The sequence below is a fragment of the Phascolarctos cinereus genome, unplaced genomic scaffold, assembly GCF_003287225.1.
Source record: "Phascolarctos cinereus isolate Bilbo 61053 unplaced genomic scaffold, phaCin_HiC Scaffold_4;HRSCAF=312, whole genome shotgun sequence".
Taxonomy (NCBI): domain Eukaryota; kingdom Metazoa; phylum Chordata; class Mammalia; order Diprotodontia; family Phascolarctidae; genus Phascolarctos; species Phascolarctos cinereus.
Window position 1 is genome coordinate 84736287 of NW_027555847.1, and position 16663 is coordinate 84752949.

Here is a 16663-nt window from a genome sequence, read left to right on the forward strand (position 1 = left end):
TTTAAATACTTAAAAATTGTAGAGGACCTCAAAGAGTTTCTGTTTATGTGAGTTATACCTATTGATATTTACCATCTTAGAAATTAAAACTAGAGGGGCAGCTAGGTTGCACAGTGGATAGAGCTCTGGCCTTGGAGTCAGGAGAACCTGAGTTCAAATCTGACCTTAGACACTTGACACTTACTAGCCGTGTAACCCTGGGCAAGTCACTTAACCCCAAATGCCTCACTAAAAAGCAAAAAAAAAAATTAAAACTAGTGATTCACAAAATATTAATTCATTTAAAAGAACAATGATAAGCCCATTATATATTAACATAAATGAAATTTTTATGAAAAATAACCACATTTTTTCAAAAGTAAAATGTTATTGTAGAGAGTGGTATTGTTTTAATTTTTGCAAACTATTTTAATGTCTAGCATTAGAAGACAGCTGGATTCTCACATTTGCTTCTGCATTCAGTCTGTTGTGATATGTTATTTTGGTTGAAGTATATGGAGAAAATTTTGCCTCACACAGATATGTAGTTGGAACAGAGAGGAGTGTTTTAATAGCCTTTTCAGATAATTGTAGATATTTTTCTTTCATACTGTATTAAAACTTGACAAGTAGTAGTTTCTTAAAGGTTAGTTGCATTGTGGAATTTGAGACTATATCAATGACCTTTTCATACTCTGTTACTTTAAAATCCATTGGTTCATCTTGCACTTTGAATGCACCTTTTACCTGCGCATGATTTGGTAACATCATGTATTAGTCATTTGGAAAATACAGGTTCACTGAGATGTTAACACATCTCATTATACGGTATAAAAAATCATCTTTGTAAATAACACTATCAATCTCATCAGCAAAGTCTTTAAGCTCTGGGAAGCTCTCAAGCTTACTGTGGTGGATACAAGTTTTCCAAAATTTTAATTTTTGCTCGTAAGCTTGAATTTTGTCACTGGCAACAAATATTGTTAATTGTTTTCCTTGAAGTTCATTTTTCAAGAAAATGTCTGCCGAATATCCAAGTCTGAATAACCCGAGTGTGCCTGTCAATCATTCTTTCAAGTAAAAATGGTGTTCCAGGAAAAAAAAGCAGCTTGTTCAGCTTGCAACTTAAATGATTGTACACGTGTTTTTCTTTTGAGACAAGATTCTTATTGAGGCAGGCAACAGAAGTGCTTTATGCATACTTCCCGTTTCATTGCCCAGAATATTAAAAAAGACATGTACTGAAGGGCTGAGATTTAGTAAAACTATTCATGCTTATTGCTTCATCAAGGACATTCTTAAGTGAAACTGGCATTTTTCCCCATGTGTTGTGCTGCTGAAGAACTCAATGATTCCTAGCATAGTTTTGTCATTGCCTGGATTTGTGCCAAGGTACCAGCACTTTTAACCACCAGTGCTTTTATTCCATCCAGGCAAATGTCAGCACAGTTATATGAGGATAAATCATGAGATTACAAAACATTATTCAACACTTAGAGTATTTCAACACCACTTGTGTTTGTTGACAAGCATTCACATAAAGGATTTTCTTCTATGATTAGCTGGTGCTGAAACCAGACAGATACAAGCAAAACAGCAAGTCCAGTCATATCTATAGATTTGTCCATTTCTAAGGCAAAAGTATAGTTCTGCAGAAGAGATATTAACTCAGCCTTCATGTCTGCAGCTAAATCTTTAGTTAACAGGTCATATAGCTTCTGAAAAACTCCACTGTATACTCATGGGAGAATGTGAGTGAAAAATGGCAAATCGCTTAGCATTCTTATTAGTTTTAGCATTAGCAGGAAATTAGTTTTGACCTTGTAGACCCTCTGAAAAGGCCTTGAGAGGACCCTCAGGGGTCCATTGACAACATTTTAAGATCCCTTGCATTAATTGTTGGGACGTTTTTCCTTATGTCAAGCTGAAATTTGTCCATCTCTTAGTTCTTCCCTCTGGGGCCAACTAAGTCATGTTCAATCCGTCTTCCCTATGGCAATCTTTTATATACTTACAGAATGTTTGTTAGTATGATACCTCTCAGTCATTTCTCCAGGCAAAATATTTCCAGTTCCTTCAAAAGATCCTTTTATGGCAAAGTTGCTCATCCCTCACAGCATAGTTGTCCTCTTCCTAGAGTATATGGTCTTAATAAAGGGATGAAGGGCTGCATAATATGCTTTTTATTCGCTGACCTATCACATAGGCAGGATTTGCTTCTTTCAATGACTTCATTGTAAAATCTTTACAATTTATCAAGAATATAGGACTTGAAACATCTACAATCTCGTTAAATGTAGACAGGCTTATCACAAGAAGGCTGGTTATCAGGTGATGACTATTTTGGTCACAACACTTCATACTACAGGGAATGCCTTTCATCTGGATCAGTGGAGGGATTAACCACACCAATGAAACCATGGCTCTTTTGAAGAATTGAAGAAAAGCAAAAGTTTTACAAATGATGCATTGTCAGTTTTAGCATACAGTTTGTACATTACGACCAATGACTAAGCTTCAATTTGTATCTCTAGCACACAAGTACAATTAGCAAACTCAAGGGTTACACATCTTTCTCAAAAATAATGGCTTGGTCTGAATATTCACAACACTTTTCTCCCAGATCTGGCTTGTATAAAAGTAGAGGTCAACTTAAAATCAATGCTATTTTCAGTGTATGTCTATGTATTTTTCTTGTGACAAAGATGTCACCTTAGAAGTATGGTGTATATTTGGAGATAGACTATAAGTGGACTAATACTGTAATTATTATAATTATGATGCAATACTGTATATTGTAATTATGAATTCATAAAAACTTTTACTCTGATTATAACTCATTAAATAAAAATGTTTGTTTTCCCACAGAATATGTCTGAATTTCATACATCTTAAATTTCACACCAAAGAATAATGCTTGGTCAATAACTTTTATTTGCTAAAAGCAACATTCAAGTTAGATGGATTTTCTGAAAGCCAAATTAATTTTAATACACTATAAATCAAATATGTGCCATTTGGCAATTTAAACACAGGGTGACACTAAAGTAAATAATGGCTGGAGGTCATGACTTCAGAAAGTCTGGGAAGCAATCTATTGGGGTCTTATTGAATTACATTCTTAATGCAAGGACCAACCCCTCCTTGCAACACCACCTCACTAACTGGAATAACCTCTAAGATTGCTTGTGTTTATTTTCTGAACTGGGATTAGGACCAAAAGAACACTTTAGGATGAAATAGCAAGGATGTCTCCTAGCCAGAGCTCATTGTTCTCATGAAATGTTACTGCCAGTTGTCCATATACTATTTTAGAGAATCCAAATCCCGGTGAATAGGAGCTATAACAATTTTAGGGAATTGGAGCAATAGAGAATAGTTCTATCTGCACTCTATAGCCAGTGCCTTGGGAACTAGTCTTATGGAAAGGAGCTGTGTGACCCTGGGCATGTCACTTCACCCTATTTGCCTGAGGATCCTTATCTGTAAAATGAGCTGGAGAAGGAAATGGCAAACCACTCCAGTATCTCTGCCAAGAAAAACCCAAATTGGGTCACGAAGAGTCAAGCACGACTGGAATGACTCAGCAACGACAGCAGCAGCAACAACAACAACATCCCAACTTTTCCACTGTGACCAGTGAGCCTGGACAATTTAGTGCAACAGACTTCTAAGCAGTCTCCCTGGCTCATCTTTTCTCACTCCATTCCATCCTCCATGCAGCTTCCGATCTGATTTGCCAAAAGCATAGATATGATCATGCCATGCCCCTATTCAATAAACTCAAGTAGTTGCTTTTTTATTTCTAGGATCAAATACAAACTCTGGTTGGTAAAATTCTTCACAACCTTCCTTTCTTTCCAGTCTTTTAATATATTACTCCCCTCTACAAACTCTATGGTCCAGTTATACTGGCCTCTTTGCTGTTCCTCACAATCCCTTCCATCTCCTGTCTCTGGACCTATGTGCATGCTGTCCCTGCCCCCACCCCCCACCCCCATGCCTAGAATGGGAGCTCTCCTTGCTAACTTATGACTCTTAGAATCTCTGTCTTATTTTTGACATTTAACTCAAGCATCACTTCCTACTGGAAGTCTTTCCCAGTCCCTCCCTTTCCTCTTCCTTTGCCGCCTTTCCCTCTAAGGCTACATTACATCTGCCCTGCGTTTTTTTTGGAGGTACCAATTTGTGACTATGTTGTCTCCCTCATCAGAATATAAGTGGTGGTGCATGCCTGTCAGCCCCGCTACTGGGGAAGGCTGAGGTTACTGGATTGCTTGAGTTCAGGAGTTCTGAGCTGTTGTAGGGTCTGGGGTGTCTGCACTACGTCTGGCACAAACATAGTAAGCCTCTGGGAATAGAGTACCAACAAACTGACTAAGGAGGGACAAACTAACCCAAACTGAAAAAGCAGAGCAGGTTAAAACTTCCATAGTCATCAGCATTGGAATCAACTGTTTGAGTGGCTATTGTACTTCCAGCCCAAGCTAGATAATGAGACCCAATCTCAAAACAAAAAGAGAAAAAAGAAGACAACACATTCTTTGAGAACAAGGACTGTTTGTATGCACAGTGCTGGTACAGAGTAAGTGCTTGATTGATAGCAAGAGTCATATATACTACATATATACAGTCACATAATGTGGATGAAAAGGTCACGATTTTGGTCTTTTGTCATTTAGGCAAATCTCTGTCTTTTCATTATGTTGGGAAGATATATAGATTAAATCATTTGGAAAAGAAGCCAAAAACCTCAGGGCCACAAATGAAATGTCAAGGATTCTACTGTGTCTCCTTTCCCCTACTAGAGTAAGGTGGATTGATCAATCCATCAATAAGTATTGATTAAGCATCTATTTTATGCTAAGCACTGTGCTAGATGTCGGGGATGTACACGTGAAAGATGAGACAGGACACCCACTGTAAAGACAGCCCCCATGGCATGGCGCAAAGTTCTTATCCACGGGGGAAAGATTCAGTGTAGCACAAAGTATCTTAAGGATGAATTCCCACTTTTAGGCAGGAGGGAGAGGAGAGAATATGTCGTTGAGAAGATTTGTGACTTCACTACAAGGATGAAACAAAAGTGGGCCTATGTTTAATTCATTAACACTGTCCCCACTATTCCTTCCCTAACCTGCCCATGTCACGGTCTGGTCCTCATGACATCCTTTCTCCTTCTCCCAGTATAATCACCCCTTTTTTAGATATCACCCCTTCATCTTCAACTCACCCTGTGCCATCCATCCATCCATCCATCCATCCATCCATCCATCTATCTATCTATCTATCTATCTATCTATCTATCTATCTATCTATCTATCTATCTATATTCTATCTATCTACCTACCCATATAATTTTTTCCCCTTCCAACTACTCTAATACTGACAAAGGTCTCATGAGTTACAAATATCATCTTTCCATCTGGGAATGTAAACAGTTCAACTTTAACAAGTCCCTTATGATTTCTCTTTCCTGTTTACCTTTTCACACTTCTCTTGAGTCTTATATTTGAAAGTAAAATTTTCTATTCAGCTCTGGCCTTTTCATCAAGAATGCTTGAAAGTCCTCTATTTCACTGAATGTCTGACCTCTTTCATTACTCAAACTCCCTCCAAGTCACCCACAAGATTTCCTTCTCCATATTCAGCTGAAGTACTGCTCTCTTCTCTAGTTCTTCTCCCAGAGAGCAAAAATGGAATGACTTTCCAAGGACTTTTTTTTCTGACTATAGTAACTAAGGAAGGTCATATACTAAGAGATAGAGGGTTCACAGGATCCGAGACTATTGGAAGGGACCTTGGAGATCATCTAGTTCAGTGATGTCAAACTCAAATAGGAATGGATCCCTGCTACATATTAATCTAAACCCCTCCACAAATTAGCTTTTTAATAATTTATAAACATAATAATTTCATATTATGTTACGGTTATATATATTTATTACACATATTTATAATTTTGTGTTATATGTACAAATAGTAAATTTGTAAATATAAAGATAAACATTTATAATTTAATGATAAATTATTATAATTTTAAACCATTATTAATTATAATTAAATACTATCTATTATATTGTATTTTTGTTTATTTTGTTAAACATTTCCCAATTACATTTTAATCTGGTCCTGGCCATCTTGGCAGTTTTACCCATGCAGCCTGTGGGCCTGATGCCTGTGATCTAGTCCAACACCCTCCTTTTTAAATTAAAAAAATTTTTTTTAGGCAGTTGGGGTTAAGTGACTTGCCCAGGGTCACACAGCTAGTAAGTGACAAGTATTTGACCTGAGGCTGGATTTGAACTCAGGTCTGCCTGACTTCAGGGCCAGTGCTCTATCCACTGCACCACCTAGCTACCCCCAACACCCTCCTTTTACAGGTAAGTAAACAGCAACTTGAAGAGGTTAAACAACTTGCCAAATGAATCCACCTAGTAAGTTACAGAGCTGGAACAAGGTCTTTAGAGTCTAAATCCAATGTTCCTTCACCTGTGCTTCTGTGATCTGCCTCAGTGGAGGGTGTACACACATTAATGAAATCCCTGACCACTCTAGTGGTCTCTCATAGGAGGATCTGTAGGGAGACAAAGCCAAAGAAAGGAAGTTCTGATGATGGTTTTTTAAGTGCTCTGGTCCCTGAATAGTAAGAGCTGGCTCTGTATCCCTGGTGAGGACGGCATATTGAAAAGAAAACTATGAGAATATCAAGAACTAATTGAATATTTTTTAAAACCAACCCAGTGATTAAAGCTGTACAAGAGGTATTTTTCTCTTTGCAAAATCTCATCTTCAGTATATGTTATAGCACTGTCAATTAGCTATGAACAAATACTTTAAGCTTCCAGTTCTAGTGAAATAACAAACATCATTTTCCCTGGAAACCTATTTAAAAATATTTCTAATAAGAGCTGGATACATTATGCTGATATAATATGTAGGTTTAAGTCACAGGAGAAATTCTTATACTGCTCACAATAACCATTTGCCATATAATAATCATTTAGGGGACCTATTTGAAAGTCTGAATTTTAAACAGCATTGTTAAGTGGGGAAAAAAAACCCCTTACCTACATCTTAATCTCAATTTACTCTTTTATAAAGCTAAAAAGTACTACCACCTTCCCTAGGAAGGTCTCTCTCATTGCTCTTTGAGAATTAGTTTGTATAAGCTCACAGAGAGGTAGTTTACTCTAGTCCCATTTCTTGCAAAGTGACATATTAGAATCAGCCAATCAAGTTTGGCTGTTGCATTTTAAGGAATTGAGCTTAAAAGCATGGCTTCAAGAAATACATTAATCAAACCCAATCTGAAATTTAAATTTCAACTAAAGTAATTAGTAGCAGATATATGTGGGGAGAAGAAAATATATAGTATGTGTAGCTGGGAAAGGGGAAGCTGAAGTCAGACTGTTCCATTTAGCTCCTCATAAAAGGAGAAAGATAGGTAAAAAAGTAGACCCTCACAGCTGGAACAGCTGGAACAGCTGGAGTAAACTTCTGGTATATGGTGACTTAGCCTGTCCTTGAGGTTTGTCCTTTGTTGTCAAAGAGGATCATGACATCAGGAAGATGATAACATGACATGCAAATGAATTGGATCTGAGCGAGAGAGAAGGCTGTGCAAAGTCACCAGCCTCATTTTCTCCTCCAGAGCCATCTGGGTCCAGGGGTTGGATATAGATCAGGACAACTGGAGATGGTCCAGGATGCAGTGGGAGACCTTGGCCTTCGTAAGCTAAGGTCTTTCGGAGTTCTTACTTTGAGTAAGGCAACGCCCATTCAGTGATTAGGCCTGTTTAAGAAATGAGTCAAGGGATGGCCCCTTTAATAAAAAAAAAATCAAACTGAGAAAGACTCTCATGGTTGCTGGACAAGAGAGAAACAATTACAATTTACATTCATTCTCAGCCAGGAGGGCCCAAAAAATAACCATTAAGTGGAGCTTGGGCAGGGACCTATTGTTCAATCACTGAGAACCAGAGTGAATTGGGTTTAAGGCTTGGTCTTTAAGAAAGAAATCTGGCTAATAAATCCCGAGATAACTAGCTAGGTTTCAGCCATTAAAATTTACTTTTCTTTGGGCAGTACTACCTCAGGCATGATGCCCCATGTGGGGAGAGGAGTGAAGAAGAAGGGAAGGGGAGGACAGGAGAGGATAAGAAAGACAGAAGGAAGAAAACATAATGTTTTCAATGTAATTAACCAACATTAAGTGATACTTATGATCCAATAAAATGTAGCACTTTGTAAACATCCAGGAATGGAAGTCAAAATGAGTTTAGAACAGATTTTGTCAATTTTTCTGAAAGAGGTCAAATGTAGCTGATGGTGTCAAAGCTTAAGCTAAGCAGAAACATGTATAAAAGTTAACTAAGTCAGAGTTAGATGATGCATCAGCTACTGTAGAAAGCTTTGGCATTGTGTTAGGGAAGTCTGCATCATATAATAACTACAGTATGGTTAGGATTAATTTATTAAAAAGAAGTGAAAACCATAAGAGGGAAGGGGCTAATTTTAAATTCTCTTACATGGAAAAGACCATATTTAAAAGTTCATGGAGAAGTCTACTGACAATTTTTCAGCATTTTCATTTTCATCAAAGTTTTTACAAGTGAATGCACAGTACAGTGAATTTTAGCTTTATTTAATATTCTTTATTTAATTATTTCCTCCAGTTGCTTACTAATGGTCAAGAAGAAGAGGTACATTGCTTTTGTGAGAGATGGTAGTTGGCTTATAAGCACATTTTCAGACTAGTCCCATGAGTAGTCTAATAATGCAGTTTATGATTCTCCTGTGGTAAACTGATGGAGAGTGAATCTCAGCTCTTCAGAGATTTAGGTTTTCTTTTAATAGCCCAAGGAAATATGACCCATTATCATTCTCTGAAGGGCTGCACTTAAGGGATTAGATCTTGGAGCTGTGAATCATTTTGGCAACCGTGGAAGGTAATTTGAAACTGCCCAGAAACTTATCAAAGTGTGCATATCCTTTGACCCAACTATATAGGCCTATATCCCAAAGAAACCAAAGAAAAAGGAAAAGGATTTATATGGACAAAAATATTTTTATAACAGCAATTTTTGTGGTCATCAAAAATTGGAAACTTTATACCAAAAGACTTCATAACTCTGATTAATACAATGGTAAATCACAAATCCAATAAAAAAGATGAAACATGACATTCATTTCTTGCCAGGGAGATGCAAAAAGAGATGTACATTTTTGGACATGGCTCATGCAGGAATTTGGTTTGCTAGACTATGTAGTTATATATCGATGGATGTTTTTAAATGCGCTTAATGATAGAATGGTATTGTGAAGGACAAATTTTAAAAAAACCTGTTACTTGAAAAATGAAAAAATGTATATACACCATCAGATCCAAAAATACAATGATCACTTGATATAGAATACTTCACACAGGTGGCATTAGATTATTAACTTAATTATTAAGTAATTAAGAAAGGAAAAATCATGTTGAGAGGGAGAGGAAACACAAAAACTGCAAAACCTTTACTCTAAAATGTAGTTCCGAGAATCTCTATCGATGTATATGGGTAGTCATATAGTACTGAATAATTTGATATACATTGCCTCTTCTACTCACGTGTAAACTTTAAGAACGAAATCTTTTTCTTCCTTTAATTCAGAAAGTGACTGAAGAACATCCACAATGCTTAAGACCGCGCAGCCGTAAGGGCGTCGGTAGTGTAAGTGGGCAGGACCTTTCTTAGAATCGTTCAGCAACATACGACCTAGAAGATGTCAGAAAACATGATTCAATCTGGTTTCAGCTTTCACTTATGCCATCTGATAACTGATTTATAGATACACATATTTGGGACATAAGGTATCAGAGAATATCAGAACTGGATGGGACTGCAAAGATCTCCTAGACCAGGAATTGGTAAACTTTTCATATAAAGCCCCAGGCTTTGAGGGCCAAGAGGCAAAATAGAGATTGTTATATAACAAGAGAGAAAGTAAATTTCTACAAATTTTATTGATCAAATTAATGATAATTTTAAAAAGTATCTTTTTTTTTTTGGTAATACAGGTCCACTAATGAAAAGAATGGAATTCTTTTTTTTTTTTTCTGGTGGGGGTGGGGGGTGGGGAGATAACATTTTGCTTAACTGAGGTTCAAAGTTAGTGTTCCTTATCATCAAAACTGATTACACATGTCATCTCTTAATGCTGATCTGTATGAGATTTTACATATTTCATCTTTGAAAATGTCTTTTCACACAGGTAAGTACTGACAAATTCTGATATCAAAACACAAGCATGTTATTTTAAGGGAGCATCTTCATAGCTTGGAAGGTATTTGTAGATTTCTATGTTCAATATTCTTTGTAGCGTGCCAAGCAGCAGTGCAATGCAATGAGAACACCACCCACGTCTCTGTTCCTCCTGTGCAACTCCGCCATCGTGGTGTAAAAGCGGCCATAGACAATAAGTAGATGAATGAGTGTGGCTGGGTTCTAATAAAATTTTATTTATGGACATTGAAGTCTGAATTTCATACAGTTTTCACGTATCATGAAATACTATTCTTCTTCTAATTTTTTCAATCAGTAAAAAAAAAATGCAAAACCCATTCTTGGCCCGTAGGCTGTCCAAAAACAGGTGGCAAGCCAGATTTGCCAACCCTTATTGTCATAGTAATAATACTAATAATAATGAAAGCTAACTTTATATAGTGCTTGCTACGTGCCAGGTACTATGCTAAGTGCTTTACAATTATTATCCCACTTGATCTTCACGACAGCCCTGAGAGGGCAGTGCTATTATTACCTCCATTTTATAGATGAGGAAACTGAGTCAAACAGAAGTGAAGTGAGTTGCTCAGGGTCAACAGCTAGAAAGGGTCTGAAGCCAGATTTAAAATCAGGTCTTACTTACTCCAGACCTAGGTTTCTGTCTACTGTGACACCTAGCTGCCCCAGTTTTAGTCAGAACTAGACTGACTAGTTTCACTTGACTGTTAAAGAAAATGACTTCTATGGAAGGCAGCTGACTTGTCCAAGGTCACAAAGGTTAATTAGTGGCACAGCCAGTACTATAACCTAGGTCTCCTAAAGACCAGACCAATGTTCTTTCAATTACACTTGGATTTTTGACATACTAGACCTTGCTTACACTCCATTTTAACTTTATTCCTAGACAATACAAAAATCTGATTACATGTGGATTTTATAGAAATGTGTACCCGGGGAATGTTAAAAGATTTATATTAGTAATCTAAACTTTAGTATATTGGCCAAGTAGAAATTTTATGTAAGGAGGAGGATGACAACTTGCACTTCTTAGCCAAAGTTATTTCATCCATATCATACTTCAGGGGATTGAGCCAAATCCTCGCTCCACCTTAATGTGAGGAAGGGAAGTCTTCAGTAAGCAGAGCGATGTCGGGTTTTTTGCTTACTGTAGCTGCCTGTACGATGGCAAGAGGGCATTCACATAATCACAAAATATAGGTTGCTGTTAGTTCTTCATTAAGTAAAGTCCAATCGTCCAAGCAGAGTAAGTAGATCTTTGTCTTGCTAACAAGAAGTTGTAAAACACTTGCCTGTATGAAAGTATAAATACCCTGCACCAGTCAGTTGCTTCCCAGAAAAGTTGATTAGGGACATTAACCATACCAACAATATCCAATCATCATAATAAAAAATATAAACAATAAATACTATTTTTTTTCCTTTTGACTACAGTATAAGAAGATTCAATACAAATAGCAGGGTAATGGACATCATTTAGTGGGAAAAAAGCACACATACATATATAAATATAAATTTTGGCTGATAATCAGCTAGTGCTATTTCTTTCTAAAAAAATTAAATTAATTTTCTTCAACGAGCAAAAATCTATCATTTCTTTTTCCCTCCTCCTTTGCACATTCCCTCAAACTAGTGCTATTTCTTATTTGTGGAGTTAGAAATAAAGGTTTCACTTTTTGAAGGTATAGTGATTAATCCTTTTGGTCTTAAGTGACCTTTAGCATTAATTCTCTCATATTCTAATAAATTTATCATAGTACCTCTGGGAATGTGCGTGGGGTGGTAGCTGGATCAAGTTTAGGGATGCTGGTAAAGAAGATAATGAGGTCTAGACTACTGGAAAGTCTACTACTGCCTCCACGAAAAGAGAAAATGGGAAGAGGGTTTATATGTGCTATCATAGTTGTTCAGTCTATGGCCAAGGCTATAGATGGGACATGATTCAGTAGAAGGGAAAGAAGACAGAGATTGACAGGGAGGACAAAAGTAGAGGCGTAGGATTCATGACCTTGAGATGTTTATTCTAAAAAGTTGATAATTTTAATGGATGAGGCATACAGTACCTATTCGGATCACATGGGCAACTATGTATAAATCTCTCTTCATATCTTTGCTGCTCAGGTCCTAAGAAAAGAGAAAAACATTTAAGCAAACCCAATGCATCAAGTACATACAAAGAACTGAAAAGTTATTTTTTTTCAGTTTTCAAGTACGGTAGCTGATTTTTGTTACATTTTGCATATGTTATAAATAGATAAATTTAAGACATAAAAGTAAGTACTATTTTACAAATATCAAAATTCCTATGTTCAGGTTACTGGTATGTTTTAGGATGTTATATACTTGGTGTGGTATCTGTAGAGTTCATATATAATAATATCTAACAAATTAAATATATACAAGAAAGCTTCTCTCCCATTTATGGAATGGGAGAATATTGGAATCAATTGTAGCCTTGCTCCATCTTACAACTGTATTTTCAATTGAAGTTTAGAGACTGAACACTTTCTTATAGATTACCTAATGCTTAAATGTGTAATAATAAGGAAAATAAAGCAACCTATTCCAACGTGCACTGATAGATAACGCAGGGGGAAAGAAGGGCTACATCTGAGTCACATAGATGTGGCCTCAAGAAAATATCTCCAGATACATGGGGCTTTGGAACACAGATAAGAACTTTATAAATAGTAGAACTTCACTAATTTGGTCACCTATGGTTTGCAATCAGTTATGCAATATTTTAGATATAGTACATGTAATTTTTCCAAGTAAAAATGTTGAAAACAATCCTGTACCTTTTTAGAGATTTACTTGCAAGGAAGAATATATGGTCCAAAATGTATGTCTTTCTAATAAAAGTTTAGCAATTGCCTGCTGTATTATAAAGTCCATTTCTATTTATAATTTATTTTTAGTGAAACAGAGTACTATATAATTTAGGATAATCTGTTTATGCCTTACTTATGTACTATGCTTGAAAGCAAAAACTTTGTTTTTAATCTTCTTTAGTACAGGCTTTCCATTAAGCCGGCCTGGCCTGTCCCCATTTATTTGGACTCAGCAGGGCATGACTGATTTGGCCTTCCCTAATGTACAAGATTTTCTTTGTTTTTCTGTTTCTCTCTAAGCTACCCTTTCTTCGTCTCTTCATCTGTGACCATTGGACTGGTTTGAGACGAGTCTCACTTTTGCTGAACAAGCAAGATAGGAGGGCAATGCAAGTGGCTCAAGTGCTCATTTATTCTAAATAAGCAGGGCTTTCAATGGGAACTACGTAAAAATAAAGTCTAAGTAGTATATGCAAACCGAATGTTTGCAAGGAAACAAGTTCAGATGCACTTTAGGTGGGAGAAGTCTCGACCTCCAGGGTTATTTTTAGTATACTTTCAGATGAACGTGAATGAATAAAAGAAGAGTTCTAATTTAAAAATAACGTAGTCCTACTAGGGTGAAGTGTTCAGATTCCAGAGAGTTATTTAGTTTTCCTGGGTACCCAACAAGATAACCCAGCATATCTATATTAATGTGGAGATTATTAACAGATATGAATAATATTGGGATAAAACTGGGACCAAGGATCCCACTAGTTTTTTTTTTAATAGAAAATATATCAAACAAAGACTACAGATAGTTAATAGATATGCTAACTGGATGATGATGATGATGATAACATTTATATAGTGCTTACTATGTGTTGAGCACTTTGCAATTATTATCTTATTTGAACTTCACAACAACCCTGGGAGGTGGGTGCTATTATTATCTCCATTTTACAAATGAAGAAACTGAGGCAAACAGAGGTTAAGTGATTTGCCTAAGGTTACACAGCTAGTAAGTGTCTGAAGCCAGATTTGAATTCAGGTCTAACTGGATGATAATTGCATGTTTGCAGAGAAGCTTCAACGTTAAGAAGGGTGAAGTATATCATATAGTTAAGTAATATTCACCGATTGGTTGGCAACTCTACTTTAGCTAAGAAATTTGACAGGAAGACTCCTTGTAAGAAGAACTGTATTTGATTAAGGATTAAGTGGGACAAAAGGGTCAGAGTGAAGTTAAAGAAGAGAAGTTACCTTCATGTGCCTTGCAGGGGTGTGTGGGGAGAATTGCATTTAGCATTACACGGTTCCTTGCAAGGATTAACAATGCTGTTAGGCTTGGAATCTTGGTAGGCTACATGCTAATTGGCAAATAAAGGTTTGCCACATGCTTTTTCCATGAAATATCTAAGTTACTCTGTGTCCCCAAGGGTCATAAGCACAGGAAGTGGTAAGAGCTAACAAATAACAACAGTAATTACAGTAATGATAAAAAAGTGGTCAAATTCTTACATCTCTGTGGAGATCCTTTTTATTGATGTAATCTTTTGAATGAAAAATAAGGGCATTTTGGTCTCTTTTCATTATCATTTCTTTTAAAAAAATGGAATTCATATTTGAATACCCATTAAGATCACTGTGAAATATAAAACACCAAATATCAAATCAATTTATTGCTAAATTTCAGATGACTTATTATGAATCGACATTAGGCCGCTGTTTTGAGGTACAATTGAGAAGGACAGAGTATTTTCAAATGAGATGGTTCCTGTTGGGTTTAGGCTAATATAATTCAAGCTACCACAAAAGTCCAATATTATTCATGCTAATTTACCTCTCTGTGTTTGTAGTCCTATAGCAGATTACCATAGAAGGCCACATAATAACCAGATATTCCATGTGCACTCAAATTGGAATTTTCCCACTGTTGTTGCTGGTTATTAATTATAATAAAGAAGACTCGAATGTAATTTAACATTGAATGAAAGGTACTTATAATGTTTTTTTAAAGTGAATGGGTAGGACTCCTGTTTAGATCACACTGTATTATCAGGATGGTACTTAATAGGTGTTAATAATGATAAAAGTAATAACAAAATTTTTTTTTGGCAAATGTAAATGAAAATTGCTGTAAGTTAGTTTCGCAGTACATTAAGCTTCCAATGTAAAAGCTGTTTTATTAAATGTAAATTAAATGCACAGTTAAACATAATTTTGGGTTGATAAAAACATTGCTCTTTAATAGTGAGTATCAAGTATGATTGATAATATTACCATTTAAGAGACAAATGGAAAACAAGGGAAGGAAGGAGGACACAGAAAACTCAGTGTTGTCCAGACCTAGAGCCTCATAGTTGGTGAGTAGCTTTTGAACTAAATGTGTAGCAAATCTGAACTTCTATCCAAATCATAAAGAATCAGGGAGTCTAATCCTCTGCCAGAGGGGCAGAAGGTGTATGTGTGGGGAGAGGGCAGAGCAATTTGATGTAAGGGAGAGAACATGGAGCTCAGTTAGGGTATGCTATGAGGTGTTAGAAATACAGTTAGCTTCCCTATGCCCTAGCTTTTACTTATTTCCTAGGGATGGCATGAAGATTTTTAACAACAAAATAAAATCACACCAACATTTAAAAAAAATAACCCCACAGAAAAAGGTAAATATAACTATGTCATGATATAATTATAGAAACCATCAAGTTGGACTCCGAACTTCAACTAATAATAGTGCAAAATTTTATCATTTGGGTTGTGAACTCAAAACTGTTATCAAAGTAAAACGCATTATATGCATATGTGTCTATATCTTATTCACATATACATGGTCACTCGTACTATACACCATGAAGAGTGGGGAAAAAACCCACAAAATTGGCACTTATTTTAAAACGTAAGCAAATTTAAAGTTCCTTGGAAAGATTTTTCCTTTTATGGAGAAATTCTAAAATCTAAGGAACCTGGAAAAGAGAAAGAATTTCCAGAAAAAGAGAATTCTATGATTCATAAATTATAGTTTATAAATTATAAATTAGGAGAAATTACCTTAAGGAAAAGCTAAAATCTGTGTGAAGAGAAACAATAAACTATAGGAATTTCATTAGCCACTTTTACATTTCTAGGACATTGACTCTGAAGCTCTGTAACATATATGGCAATCTCAAAATGTGCTCTTTGCTTATAGTACAGAAACAGGTTTCTAGTTAGTTGATAAGGTAGATTTTAGCCAAAGTAATGGCTCTGTAAAGCTGGCAGTCATGTTTAAGGATCCCATGTGTACCACAGAAAGAAAAAAATATGTTAGGCACTTTTATAAAATAGTGCCAACAGCAAAACCAGCCCCAAGTTCAGTCATTGTGGATAGGGCACAAAAGAAATAAGTTAATGAGATTTTGGAACATCCTGGAGAGCAATAGGGAACAAGAATATTCATGATTCATTGATTTTTTTTTTCATTACACAAATTGGAATCACTAATTCAATATGTGTGTGTATATACATGTGGATACTGGAATATAGACTTGGATTCACACACATAATTGGAAATATAAAATATTTAAAAAATGAAATGCTCAATATTTT

General features: G+C 36.0%; 1 protein-coding gene across 1 annotated transcript in view; it reads right to left on the reverse strand.

The window, feature by feature from the left end:
- Positions 1–16663, reverse strand: part of DOCK3 (dedicator of cytokinesis 3) — a 512545-nt gene that overhangs the window by 145286 nt on the left and 350596 nt on the right. Inside the window, 2 exon segments of the mRNA XM_020999119.2 lie at positions 9593–9740; positions 12329–12389. Coding sequence (XP_020854778.1) covers positions 9593–9740; positions 12329–12389 — 209 coding nt within the window.